The sequence below is a fragment of the Taeniopygia guttata genome, chromosome Z, assembly GCF_048771995.1.
Source record: "Taeniopygia guttata chromosome Z, bTaeGut7.mat, whole genome shotgun sequence".
NCBI lineage: Eukaryota > Metazoa > Chordata > Aves > Passeriformes > Estrildidae > Taeniopygia > Taeniopygia guttata.
The window spans coordinates 16202687-16216923 of record NC_133063.1 but is presented as its reverse complement, the minus strand read 5'-3'; the positions used below and the strand labels follow the sequence as shown (position 1 = coordinate 16216923).

The following is a 14237-nucleotide window of genomic DNA, read 5'->3' as shown; positions in this document are numbered from 1 at the left end:
AAAAGTTGTTTATTGTCATCCATATTGCCATTGACCCAATCCAACATGAACAGGAGTCTGTTCAGCTACTCCCAGTACAAGCTGCAGTTCCTTCTTTGTCTATTTTAGCCTCACATTTCAGACTTTAGCAATACCTAGCACTGAAAGTATTAATAAGTGGTTATCAATAGCCACAGCACTGTGAAATGCTTGGAGACAACTACCTAAAATGGGTTTATTTGTTTCCATATGCTTTTCCTTATGATTCTTCACATTTGAAAGGAAAGACAGTGATTGTAGCTGGTGGGAGAGAATTCCTACCCAAAATCACTCCATTGAGAAAAGCATTTGAGCAGTGATTTCAGTTGCATACTGAACCAACACACAGAGCAGCTCAACAACAGTCAATAATGTTTTCCAGAGCAGTGGCCAAAATGCTGATGTACTCTAGAGAAATCCATTAATGCCTTACCAGTGGTCCCTATCACTTTCTTGCTAGAACAGCCCTAAACAGCTGTAATTTGTACCTGAATCCAAATATATGTCTTCTGACGTGGTTTTGGTGAAATAATGTCAAACTCAAGTTTGAAATAACTACATATATGTAAAAATTTGATTGGTGTGTATGTGTATATATATGCTATTGCACTACATTATATTATATTATGTAAATATTATCTGTTGTATATTCTACATCATTCTACATGCACATATACAGATGTGTATATGCATATATACACAAATAGCCATAGTTTTTCATCACTATTCTGTGAGAAATAACATTTTTCTATCTTTCATTTCATACAGCCAAAAGCCCTGAAGCTGTTGGGAATGGAGGTAGGAAACCTGTGACAAATCTTAATGTCTTTTCCTTATTTGATAAATATAAACTATATCCAGATAGTGTTCAAATTCAGTGTAATGAAAGCATGAATGGTATTTTTCATCCAGATAGCTTGTTTATATGGGGGGCACATTAAGAAAGCTTCCTAGTAAAATCCAGGAGATAGCTAAGGAAACAGAGGGCTCTGCCCCAACTATGGATTTTCTTGGTTTTTTGTTTAATCAGAATTAAACAAAATGTTTCAGTCTGGCCGGGCAAGCAGAATTTCTGTCAGATAGCAACATCTAGCATCAAAACATGATCAGAGAAATGAAACACTTGCAGAGAATGATGCAGAAATATTTGTATAAAGATATTCAAAGTTATCTCAGTTTTATTGGCACTTTTGGCTACCCTGATGCTTCAAGGGGACAGTACTATTTTCATGTTTTTTTATTTTATACAACCACTTTCATTTTTCCATTCAAAGAAGCAGGACAGAATAGGTCAGTTCACCTGATAAAAGCAAAAGGCTAAAATGGGAAAGTAACTAAAGGCAACTGAAACAAAGGATGAATGGAGAAAGAAGGAATAAACACACAGAATAGGAATAAAGAAGGAAGGTTGCTACTTTTATAAAGAGATAAAGGGGGAAACACAAAAATAAGCACAGAAGGAATCTTCAGCAGATTAGAAATCCCCTGGCTGTGTACTTTCTGGAGGTGGAAAGAGGCAGATACATTACAGCGGATGTTACATTTACAGTGAGCTCTTAGCTTTATTTTAGTGGTGACTTTCCCAAAATGGTTCTGGATTGTACTCTCTGTTATTAGTTTCAGATTGATAGTGTTATTAATTCAGAGTGATAGTCCAAGGCTCTGTTCCCTCTACTCCCCTGTCTTCTTAATTACAGTGTATGCACCAATACTTTTTTTACTGTTTACCTATGTTAAATATTTTATCCAAAAATGATGAATGGGCTGGCCTGCAGAATACATGTTAGGCACCGATTTGAATGAATTGTATGAATTTATTCAGTTCCTTCACTGATGAAAAAATTTCTCTACAATTCCCACAGGATGATGTCCCTTTGCGTCGAGGGAGAAAACCAACAAAGAAAAAAGAAGAAGAAGTTGATATTGATATGGATGACCCTGAGATCAATCATTTTCCCTTCCCATTCCACGAGTTGATGGTGTGGGCTGTGCTGATGAAACGTCAGAAGATGGCCCTCTTCTTTTGGCAACATGGGGAAGAGGCTATGGCTAAAGCACTGGTGGCCTGCAAACTCTGCAAAGCCATGGCCCACGAAGCATCAGAAAATGATATGGTGGATGACATATCCCAAGAGCTGAACCACAATTCCAGGTGAATTTCCTTTCATGTACACTTTCCTGAAGGGGAAAATGAAAAAAAAGAGAAAAGGAAAAAAAGGACTGAAAAAGAAAAAAATATTTCTGAACCTGCCTAAATTTTCTTATTTTTACCTTGCTTTCACTTCTAACTTGTAGGGAAAGTGCAGTCCCTTTAGAGAAAATCCAAATGGCCTTTAAATAATCTGTCTGGCAGAGTAGCGAAGTTGTTAGCAATATAACTTCTGAAATGAGAACATGTCAAGAAGACAGTGAAATATCTATATTGCTTATGTGTTCTCCCTGAGGCCTCAAGAGTCAGACTGCAACATTTCTCTGTGCTTTTTCAGGATACTCTGTACATACCCAGCAGAACACTTACTGAAATCCTTATGAGCAAAGTATTCAGGCAAAAATGTTAACTCAGTCATGCTTAGATGAGCAAGGCAAGATACTAGATTCCATAAAATGTTAAAATTTCATAAATGTATCATTTTAAAAAGTATATTGGATACTCCTTCTTCCAGGAGGCTTGCCCATGAAGCCATGGGCAAACAGCAGAGAAGCAATCCCTTAAACTACAGATAACCAGAGGATTTCAGTTAGAATATGTCAGGGAGGTGGGCAGGGAGGTGGGAGCAGACAGCTGGTAGGTGTGGGTGCTCATCATTGCTAAGTTAGGGCACTTATTTATATGCCTAACATTAGCCACTCACATTTGAAAATGTGGGTTTCCATGTATAGAGTCAACATCACAATTTGCATGCTAGAAGGTGATGTGCCCCTTGCAGAGGCTGGCAGCTGCAGAGATTCTGAGTACAAGGCTGTGCATGATCACGGGAGTGAATGGATGTCCCTCTGTTGCAGGGACTTCGGCCAGCTGGCGGTCGAGCTGTTGGACCAGTCATACAAACAGGACGAGCAGCTGGCAATGAAACTGCTGACCTATGAGCTGAAGAACTGGAGCAATGCCACGTGCCTGCAGCTTGCAGTGGCAGCTAAGCACAGGGACTTCATTGCTCACACTTGCAGCCAGATGCTGCTCACTGACATGTGGATGGGTCGTCTCCGGATGCGAAAAAATTCTGGCCTAAAGGTCATTCCTCTTTTAAAATAAAAGTAACATTCAGAGGATTATAATAGATGGTGACACAGTTCACAAAAAATCAGTAATAACTGCATAAAGTAACTGTATTTCAGATATTTATTTGCAATTATATTAAGCACGTATATTCTTCCTGTGTTCAGTTTTTCAGATGGGGCTTATCATAAGCCTAAGTTCAAAGCACACAGTTTAGATTTTTTCATTCCCTTTCTTAAAGTCCCCTCTGGCATCTTTTATCAGAATAAGAACTGAGCTAGGAGGTTATTGTGTCACCCTGCCTGTATACTTGAGGAGTTAGTCAAGAGTTTTAAAGATAAAGAAAGGATAAGGAAGTGTAAGTGAATTAACCATTAGTGAAAGGTGCTGATCTGACAACCTTTCCCAGAATAGGCAAAGTAAGCAGCACAAATTTCCTTGCAAACCCTTGCAAATCTTCCTGGTGGCATCTGAAGGGACTTCTTTAAAGGGTTTAAAGGATAATTCCATTTTCAAAGCTGTTACAGCTTACTTTTACAGTTGACAAACCTGCTAACAGTGCAAAGTGAATTCTGAGATGAATTTGAGTCTCTGGCATTTTTCACCAAAGTAGTCACCAGTCAGAACATACCCAGGAATTGCCTCTCCCTCCCAGATCACCGACAAATATTTTCAGTGAAGGGATTCTATCTTCTGCATTAATTGCCTGTGTGAAAATTGGTAATTACTCAGCTGTGTTGCCATGTGAAAAGACGTTCAGTAATGGCAAGAATGCTTAAGAGTACATGAATTGCTTCCAAACTGGCTCTTAATCCAGTGATAGTGATGAATGAGAACAAGTGCCTGATAGCATTTCTATGCAGGACCTGTGCATACATGTTGTTCTGCTACAGATAGAAAAAATCTTTCTCACTTTTGGAGACATTCCTACTACCTATTTCCTGAATTCACAGGCCTGTTATCCTTCAGAGGGACAGCTGCTTTGTTCACTGCTTAGCTTTGAAGAAATTCAGTCTAGGAATATGCAGGACAGTGCAGCAACTAATTTCCTACTACATGCATTCCACCTTTCAGCGCATTTCTTAAGCCCTAAAATAGATGTTTCTTTTATAATGCATAACTGAAGGTAACAGGCTTTGTTTCCTTTCAGCTTCTTCTAACACCAGGGCTTCACAAAGATCCTTTACTCAGTTTCTAGTCTGCATTTTATTTCATTGAAGCTCATTAGCAGAACTTGTTTAAAGCTAGAGCAGGCTACAAGCTACATGAGGCAGCATGACAAAGAAATAAATTTGCAAGCATGAGTCATGGTTTATTTCCCAAGAACAGTTTTTTCCCTTTGAAACTGACAAACGGTAGGAAGATTGAATACAATTCTTTAGATTCTTGCTGGGGATGTATGGCACCAATGAAATGGCTAGGGACAGCTGTTACTCCTACCTGCTCTTAAAAATAGCCTTTCTGTGAAGCCAGGTCTGCCTGTAACCCCATCTCCCTGGACCCATCATTTTTTAAGAACAGCACCAGTGCAGGAAGCTTTTCCAAGGCTGGATACAGCATTTGCATACACTACCTGCTCCTCATTGTGTACTTTGAGTGGTTTCAACAGCACACAAATTGTCTGCTGATATGATAAGCACAAGCAGCCTCCCTAACCTGCCAAGAAGTTAACTCTCTGGTTTCACTCTCATTCAAGGAGACATTTATCAGAAAATCATTCTCCATCAAATAACCAGGAAAAGTTATTGTGCTTTTGAATTCAGACTTTCCTTTGTATTACTGTGATGTCTATTCAGTTGTACAAATGTTTTAACCCAAGCATTGTTCATTACTTATAAATCCCAACAAGGAAATTTTGGTGGTTTCTACACTCCTGCATCTAAGAAAGGGAAGGCAGAAAAGAAAGAACTGGCATTAACATGACATTACACAGCTGCCTGGTTACTGATACAAAATCTAGGGAGACTGGATATCTATGCACATCAGAATTTGCTTTTGTTGGCTTTGTCTTACCTCCTCAGATCCACACATAGCTGCACATCTTTGACTGCCGGTGTACATTAAGCATGGACACAAAGAGCTATTAACCCTCTCTGTAGAAATAAATACTCTCTGTGTGTCATTTATACTGGTATTTTGTCTTATGTAAAATGCAGATATTTGCAGGTCTGTACACCCACATGGTCCCACCTACTCTTGACCTTATATAATACTTTGTAAACATATTCTAGTATGTAGCACTATGCATCTGGTGATGCGCAAGTAGATAAAACATTCAAGAGCATTCACAGCAGCACTAGTAGAAGTTATATGCTTTGATTCAGTGCTCTGGTAATATTACTCCCAATGACAAATACTTTATTTTCATAGAAACTCACATGCACATGGTATCTTTTTTTCCTAAATCTCCTGAGGGAGTTGTTCCATTTGATGCTAAGTAATCATTATTACCATAATCTGTTTTCTGTAATGATTATTGTTGTCATTATTATTGCTTTAGGTAATTCTAGGAATTCTACTTCCTCCTTCAATCCTCAGCTTGGAGTTCAAGAACAAAGATGATATGCCCTACATGACCCAGGCCAACGAGATTCATCTTCAAGAAAAGGATCCAGAGGAACCAGAGAAGCCAGTGAAAGAAAAAGATGAGGAAGACATGGAACTCACTGTAAGTGCTCACAATAAATCATCAGCCTCAGTGCTGTCAATTTGTTGTTTCTATCTCTGTAGGCATTGCAGAACATCTGATGGCTAAATATTGCACATGATAGGATACCACTCTTGGCACAGTCCTCAATGGGACTCAAGCTACACAAGTTTTCATCATTTGGTCCCCATGCTGCAGCAGTGCATGGAGATGCTCTGTTGTAATATCCTCATATTTTGACTCAATTTGATGCCACATTGTCTGAAATAAGAGAATTAGATTTTATAAGAACTCAGTCATGATACATGACCTCTCTGGTGTGAAAAGGGCTCACTTTTAGTTGGAAATGCCTAAAGATTCATGGAAGCCAGAGAATTTTTTTTTTTCTTTTAGTTGACTTCACTAGAGAGTAAGCAAGTGTGCAAACAGGCCAGAAAAAAATATGAAAAATTATTCTAAAATTCTTTTTGTATTTGTGGTCATTGCCTTTCACACAAAACCACATCCAGTCTTTAGTCCACTGAAGACACTAGCAAGCAGCAAGACAGCTCCACTTCTAAAACTCAACAGAATTGTGTAAAGGAGGGACTTGTCAGTATTAGTACCATAGCCTTTGAGGAATAATTTACATCGTGAGGAAGCAGATGTTGATGAACTAATGTTCTGAAAACTACAAAAGTCATCTACCTTCTGTCTCTTGTTCTCACGCTTTTTCACTAGAGCAGTTATCATCCAGGCTATTACATCTGCCTTAGTCTTGGTTTGGATTTGTTTGGGTTTGATTGTGGTGTCTTTGAAAGGCTTAAAACTCAGCCCAAGTTGGTCAGGATAGAGGCATAGACATAAAAGGGATTTGCCTGATTAAGTTAAAAAACAAAAAACAAAAAAACCCAGACTGTTTCCCACAGGCAAACAGCAGGAGCTGCCCACAGGACCCCGACTGCAGGCAGGCAGAAGGACCTGCCTACAGGACCCAATATGCAGGCAAGCCGAAGGACCAGCCCACAAGACCCACCTACAGGACCCGTTTGCAGGCAAGAACCTGGCTGTTGGGAAGGACCAAAAGCCAGAATAGCAGCAATGGGGCATTCTCTGCTCATTAGCTATTGATTGCAATTTACTAACTCTTGGCTTCTGATCCCCTTATGAAGTGCCTATTCAAATCAAATAAGCACTTTGCAAGCTGCCTTTTACCTGGCAATGGGGAGAAATTTGGGGAAGATGTGTTTTCTGTCTCACTGTAGTTATCCCAGCTCCTGCTTTCTTGTCTACAATATTGTTTCTTTTTTCCCTTCTGACTCCTACTACAAATAACTGATATGTGCAGTGGACCTGCTATTCCAGATGAACCTTAGATGTTCCCCCTCTTCTCCCTTCCATGTGCTGACAGTCTTATTGCTCTGTTCTGTCATTGACTCTTCCCTTAATTCCTTCAAATTCAGTGTATCACTCTAGTGAAGTTTAAGGCACTTGAAACCTTTTCTATAAAACAATATTTCTTCCTGTGGAGTCCAGCAAGTTTAGAAACAATATCTTTGGTCAGCACTGCTCACTTAGTATTTCTGCATATAATCTATACCATACTGTAGAATTTCTAACACAGCTGTTTCCCTCAGGTGCCCCTCAGTGGTGAGGAGAGACAAATTGGTAGCAGAGTGATCTTTGCATGTCTATGGTTAGATGCCACAGGCAATTACATTAAGTCATCTAACATATTTTAAATATAAGAAAATACTTTGGACCAAAGTTTCGTATTGTTCCAGCTTTAGTCAAATAATCGGGCATAATGGTCAGGTTTCTTCCCCACTGATCAGAGGATGCCTGAAAGATGTTTTGGGAAGTCCTTTTGTGAAGCTTCCCCTTAGCCATGGTATCCTTTAGTATATCAAGGATACCTTATAAATACTTCAATAAGATTAATAATTTATTGTGCTGGGATATCATAAATGTTTAATCCACTGCTGAACTTTGAATCAATAGATCAGTCACTCACCTAACCTGAGCTTTGTTCAGCATAAAGATTAACAAACAAAAGTGATGTTAAAAAAATGATTTTTGTCTCAATGTTTCTTTTCTGGCAAATAATATATAATTGAAATAATCTTCCTGATTCTCCTTTTTAACCATAAATATTTCTCAAGTCTCTGTATTCATCATGTTACACCCATATTCTCTCTGCTAAAACGAAGATCCTGTGTGTCTTGCACTAAGCCCAAATGACTAAAGACAGGCCAAGGACTTAATTTCTTCTTTTATACTGCACTTCTGCAGAGTGCATGAGCTACAGGGCCACAGTGATCTTTTCCCTATTTTACACCTCATTTGCACAGAACAATGTGATCAGCAGACTACAGCAACAGTGAAGTTAAGTCTCCACATGGGTGCATCTGAATTCAAGTATGTATTTGCTTTATGCTCCTCTTAAAGTGCCTGGTGGGTAACTGAACATATGGATATATACTATGAAGATACATTTATTTACTTGTTATTCACACCTGCTTTTAACTTTATAACAGATACATGAGAGTGATAGGCCCACATTTCTTTAACACCTAGATGCTAAGTAACAGGCTTATAGCAGCTACTCACAAAAACACATTTGAATACACACTTGAATCAGTGCTCCTTAGCAGCAAGAAATTTACCACAATTTCTGTACGGATCTGACAGTCATTAATCCTGAATATTAAACAGAGAGCAGTAGAAGGTCATTAAAGTCTAAAGGCCAGGGATATTTTCTATTTATACAGCATCCTAATCAAGGGCTTAATTGCTGAAATTCAGGTCAGTCAGAAACCTCAGAAGTCTCCCCTCCTCCCAGAATAACCCTAATTCTGGAAGCCACAACCAGGAGCATCCTTAACCCTATTCAGTGCATTATTGTTTGGGTATTAGAGCTCCCAAGTAAACGGTTTTATTTCAGAACACAGACTAACTCATCTAAGTCCTTTAGAAGGTATTTCTGTTGTTGTTTTATTAATTTTGCTCTGATTTTCCATGAATAGGAAGTTTGGACTTCCATGAGCATTACTGAGTTAGTCTGACAACTTTTCAGCAGCAGCAAAGCTAGCTCTGTTGGCCTCTGGGATCACATTAATTCATTTCTCCATAAGAAGAGGTTCTCTCTTCCTCCAAGGAGTTTGGAAGCTCTCCATACCACCACCACCACTACCATGCATGTGCTCTGGCATGGTCTGTGTTCTTTGCCCTGCTCAGCAGGGATTCTGAGCTCTTGGCTCAGTCAGTCCTGTTCTTCTGTGCTCACTGTAAACACCAAGCATGTGTAAAATCTAATTTTACATGTCTGTAAATAAAAGACTTTAAAACATTTTTCTACCAGTGTTTCAGGGAAGAGAACAGGAATCCTAGAACAACTGCCATGGGGGCAGCATTTTCACACAGATAGTAGGATACAGCAGGGTGTGCTGAGGGAGGTGTTTCTACACAGCTATGTGTCATTTCCACACCAGTTCTCTATGAACTGGTGTAAGTCTCTATACAGCATGTATATTTCACTCAGGATGAAATTGGAAGAGCCTGTATTCATTACAGAAAGACTGAAATTCCTGTTACTTAATTATGAAACACATAAACAGAGTATAGGATTGTTAACATATATTAATGCAAATATGTACAACCCAAAACTCTCCCCGATAGTTCATTATCAGCAAACAGTCTTCATCACATAAAACAAAATCTGGCCTAACAATAACAACAAAAACCAGATTAATAAAATCTCCATGTAAAAACTATGAAAACATCAATCCCTTCAGGCTAAAATGATGCAGTTGTACTGTACTTCACAATGAGGTTGAGCTGCTGTTGAGCTTACCTTGCATGACTCATGGTGAATCATGGACAAAATCATGTATTAGAGAAAGAGATGCCGCCCACACAGAGCAGTGTGTTGAATTTTTCCCACCCTACTGCATCCCCATTCCAAGGAAAACATTTGTTCACATTTGGCACTGCAATTATTCTGTTAACACAGTTACATAGGTTATTTCTGAATGTTTCCAATGGGGAGGATTTTCAATTTGTTAATACTGATGTATAATTAACAGTCGGGAACATCAGGTCAAACCTAATCCCTAGCCATCTCAGAGAAATTCCCCATCTGTAGTGTGGGGGATGGGAGAAGGTAGTATTATATGATAGAATTAATTAAAAATAATTATAACAAGAGAAAAATACAGCATCAATATGAAGAACAAAACAGTAGCAAACAGGAAATCATATTCTTAAGCTAAAGCATAAATCCAGATATTGGAAGAGCATTATTATGTAAACATCCAAACTCACTGATTTCATTGAGAATTAAGTCTGTCTCAGAATTTGTAAATTTGTAAAATTATGAAGGATTTGTACTCTGTAAAATAATCCTTTTCACTAAAGCCCGTCATTGCTCATTTGTTAAAGTAGGCAGCATTAATTTTCATTCTGCTGCAAAATTCCTGAGCACCAGGGGACAGCAGAGACAAAGCCTTGGGAAAAGCTAGAGAAAACTGTAGCTCCAGATGGTAGTTTTCCCTGAACAGTGTCAGTAAGTAGAGAGAAGCAAACAAATTACTGCCTTCTTGGGCTATAGTGTTCCCAAAGCATTCAGATAATATTAATTTTTTTTTTCTCACAAAACAAACCCAATCAATGATACGGATCAAAGGATCACTTTGATTTTGTGGAGTTCAGGTAATGATATCTTCTGTGGAGGTCGTGTGTAATTTCTGCTACTGTGTTTATATTCAGTAAGTCTCATAACCATAAAAGCCCTTCTCCTCTGCTTAATAGCCACTTTGTCTTTTTCCCTTTTTATAAAAGACTTGATGGACTTTCAAGGTGTTTTATGGGGTCTGTGAGAGACAACAGGAGGTACATTTAAAATTTTAATAGGTAATGTTTTATCCGTATTTATGGAAATTAAATTAATAATCTTCAGCCATTAAAGCTAAAGGAAATAGGTTAACTTGGTCAAAGCAGGCCTTAGTTTTTGAGACAGTCCCACCAGGTTAGTTTCAGTGCAGTATACTTCTGTTCTGAATCTTTGTTGTGTTTTAGTGAAAATGTGCATGGCAAAATCTGTATGTTGTCAGATTCAAGAATATAAGGGTCCACAAAGAAAGTAATAATACTAGAGGAAAAACTAATTGCATAAATGAAATTAAAGAGAAGGAGCCATATGGGACCAAGCATATTCCTAATAATGTTACAAACATCTACACTGATGGAAAAAAATTACCATTACAAATTACTATTTCACAGGGAAAAGACCTATATGAATAGCTCCACATGAGGCTGGAAAAAAGAAGAAAAAGTTTGGATTGTGATTCTTACTTTTAAATATGTGAGAAGTGTATCACCAGTTGCTGCAGACCTCTAGAAACTGATCAGATAGCTCACCTGACACCAAATAGCTAAGTACGTGCTATACATCCAGTTGAATCGGAGAGCGCAGATATGGAGACAAGAAGGACCTTTTTATAGAAAGACCATATGTCTGGCATCTGATTGTTCCCTTAGTTTTCCACCATTTAAGTTGCTGATGAGGATAATGCTATCTTCACGGATTGTGAAAGTTTGCTTCCGTTAACACAAAAGCACAAGGATGCCTTCATCTACTTGTAGAAAAGCCTTATAGAAGCATTGAAACAAATGCATCATTATGCAGTCCCTGCATACTTGGATTTGTCTCAATTCTTGCAAATATTTTCTGTGCAGTGTGCTGCATTCCAGAGGTGCATCCACAAACTAAATAGGAAGAACGTGCAAAGGGCACAGTGAGCTAAAATCCACTCTTAGTCTACTGTTCACTAAATAATTGCTTCAGAATGAACAGTCAGTTGGTTACATTGGAACTTCTTTCAATCACTAACTTCAGTGGTTGTAGTTTAATCCTTCCATTTATCTGCAGCTGATAATGAAAATTAAGGGTAAGCAAACAAAATATTACCTTCTTTTGACTGTTAGGTTTGCACTCACAGCTGAGGACTGAGTTCAGTGTAGCTTCTCTGTGGGTCTGAATTGCAATGATAACTGTGAGATCAAGCCAAGCATGAGCAGTCTGGAACTTCACTATGGAAGAAGCTACAATCATGTACATGAATATTTAAATTCAATGTCTTTCTGCTGCAGTGAGCTACTAGTAAGTCCTCTTACATCCATGTAAGCTTCACTGTGGGATCATGGCCTGGAACAGGTCCAGTGATTAAATTATAAAGTGCCACTGTCTTCTTTGCTTCTAGTTCAGTGACTATCAACTCATCTTTTCCCTTGTTCTCCCTCCACCTCAGCTTTATGAACTTCTCTTTGCTTAAAATCAAAATTTATCTGTTTTCTGTCTGCATCTGTTTATTGTATAGAAGTACACTACATAAAGCTGTTGTCAGGTAAAAATCTTTCTGTCCATACAGCAAAAGGAAAAATATTGTCCACATTTATTTTTTGTCAGGAATTACCCTCTCAAGCTAAGGGTTGAGGCTAAACCTATAGCTTTCAATTTTCAAATATTAAACAGAAGCCTCCCTGCAGAAAGGTAATTTGAAAACAAAGCATTTTATGCCTAGCTGTAGTCAACTGGTTTTATCTAGAGATCAAGAACACTTTCCTATTGATATTTCAAAACACTGTGCAATTTTTCTTTCACAAGAAAGAAACATATATATGTCATTTCTTGTAGGCAATGCTTGGACGGGGGAATGGAGAGTCCTCAAGAAAGAAAGAGGATGAGGAAGTTCAGAGCAGGCACAGAATGATCCCCATTGGAAGAAAGATTTATGAGTTCTACAATGCTCCTATCGTGAAGTTTTGGTTTTATACCGTAAGAAATCTTTCCTGTTATATTAATGTTTGTACAAATACTGAAATTGGACTAAGGTCATCTTTGGAGTTTCATTGATGTCTACATTTATATGTATTGGAGGGTTTACACATAAATAGTTTAATAAAAATATTTGGTGGAAGCCCGCTTGTTGCCCTGATTTTTAAAAGTGTTAAGTTTTCTTTTATAGTTCTTTTGAAAGTTTTAAAGTTCTCATAAAACTTCTTGCCTTCTAATAATGTTTACATGTTTGAGAGTCAGAGTTTCCACACAATTTCATGTATAAATAAAATGGTTTATATATTTCTCTGTAGGTAAAGAAAAATTATTAATTAATCTCTAGACCAGTGTAGTTGGAGAAGTAGTAATTCCATCCTCCAATCTATGGTCGCCTTTAGAATTCTATAAATAGCAGATGTTTGAATAAAACTAAGTCTTTTTCTCTTTTGAACTTCGCAAACTTCTGTGTACTCATTTTGTGTCCAATAGCAACACCTGCTAGCATGGCAAACCTTTCCATGACTTTTAAAGATTACCATTTTTTTCAGGAAGTTAATGGCTAAATTTTGAATGATTGTTTATGTTTTTCTTTAAAAAAATGGTAAGGGGCAGTTTGCTGTAGTGTTCCCAAGGAATTCCCTATAGGAAAATTCAAAATAGGATTCCTTCCAATAGTAAGCCCAGTGGGTGGCTGGTCTGAGTCAGAATATGAATTATCTAATAATTGATGAAAAAAAGAGGTAGAGCACATCTTTCCTTGGAACAGTTTTTTTTCTGTTTTGACCAGCCTGTGAAGTACCTCTCAGAAAAAATGTGCATGTAAGTATCCACAAGATATCAAAGACATGATTGACAGCCAATGTACATTTTTCAGGGACAAATTAGGTTAAGTCAGTATATTCCCTGTGTTAGAAAGAAATGAAGCTTCCAGGAGTAGAAAATTGATGTCATGTGTATCAATTACGGTAAAACAATACCAAAAACTTCACAGGGTTTTCTCACAGCTAAATTAATAAAGTTATATTAATGTTACTATGTGGATAAAAAGCTTTTTGACAATTAGTCCTCAAGAGTAGATATTAATTATTCATTATCAAGCTGGAAGCAGGGATTCAAGTTCTCTTCTCTATCAGGTGCTATGTGATATTTTTGTTCAAAACTTTGATGGTGGAGTAGAGATTGGTTATTATTTTAGCTATTATTTAGTTATTATTAGTTATTTTGCAAATTACACTAGAATGTAGAAAGATAAGACTAAAAAGATTACAGAAGGTAATCCTTTCAGTCTTCTTAGCTGAAATATTCCATCCCAGTTCATCTTCTGCATCATATGACAAGTGTCGACTGGTTTGAAAGACCCTAAAAAAGAAGAATGTTTCAAGAAGTTTGTAAAGTTTAACTTAAGGGGAGAGATTAAGGAAGTGAGAATGTTTTCTCTGTCAAAAAAAAAAAAGGTCTGCAGAAGGAATGTAACAGTTTCCAAATATGTGTAAGTACTTCAAAATCCTTGCTGAATAGGATGAAAAATAACACCCAGATAG

General features: G+C 37.7%; 1 protein-coding gene across 8 annotated transcripts in view; it reads left to right on the top strand.

The window, feature by feature from the left end:
• TRPM3 (transient receptor potential cation channel subfamily M member 3) overlaps nucleotides 1-14237 on the top strand; it is a 400684-nt gene that overhangs the window by 345945 nt on the left and 40502 nt on the right. For all 8 annotated transcript variants that reach the window (XM_072922315.1, XM_072922316.1, XM_041711361.2 and 5 more), the window contains 5 exons: nucleotides 787-816; nucleotides 1881-2170; nucleotides 3022-3250; nucleotides 5736-5903; nucleotides 12556-12696. In XM_072922315.1, coding sequence (XP_072778416.1) covers nucleotides 787-816; nucleotides 1881-2170; nucleotides 3022-3250; nucleotides 5736-5903; nucleotides 12556-12696 — 858 coding nt within the window. The remainder of the gene's footprint in view (nucleotides 1-786; nucleotides 817-1880; nucleotides 2171-3021; nucleotides 3251-5735; nucleotides 5904-12555; nucleotides 12697-14237) is intronic.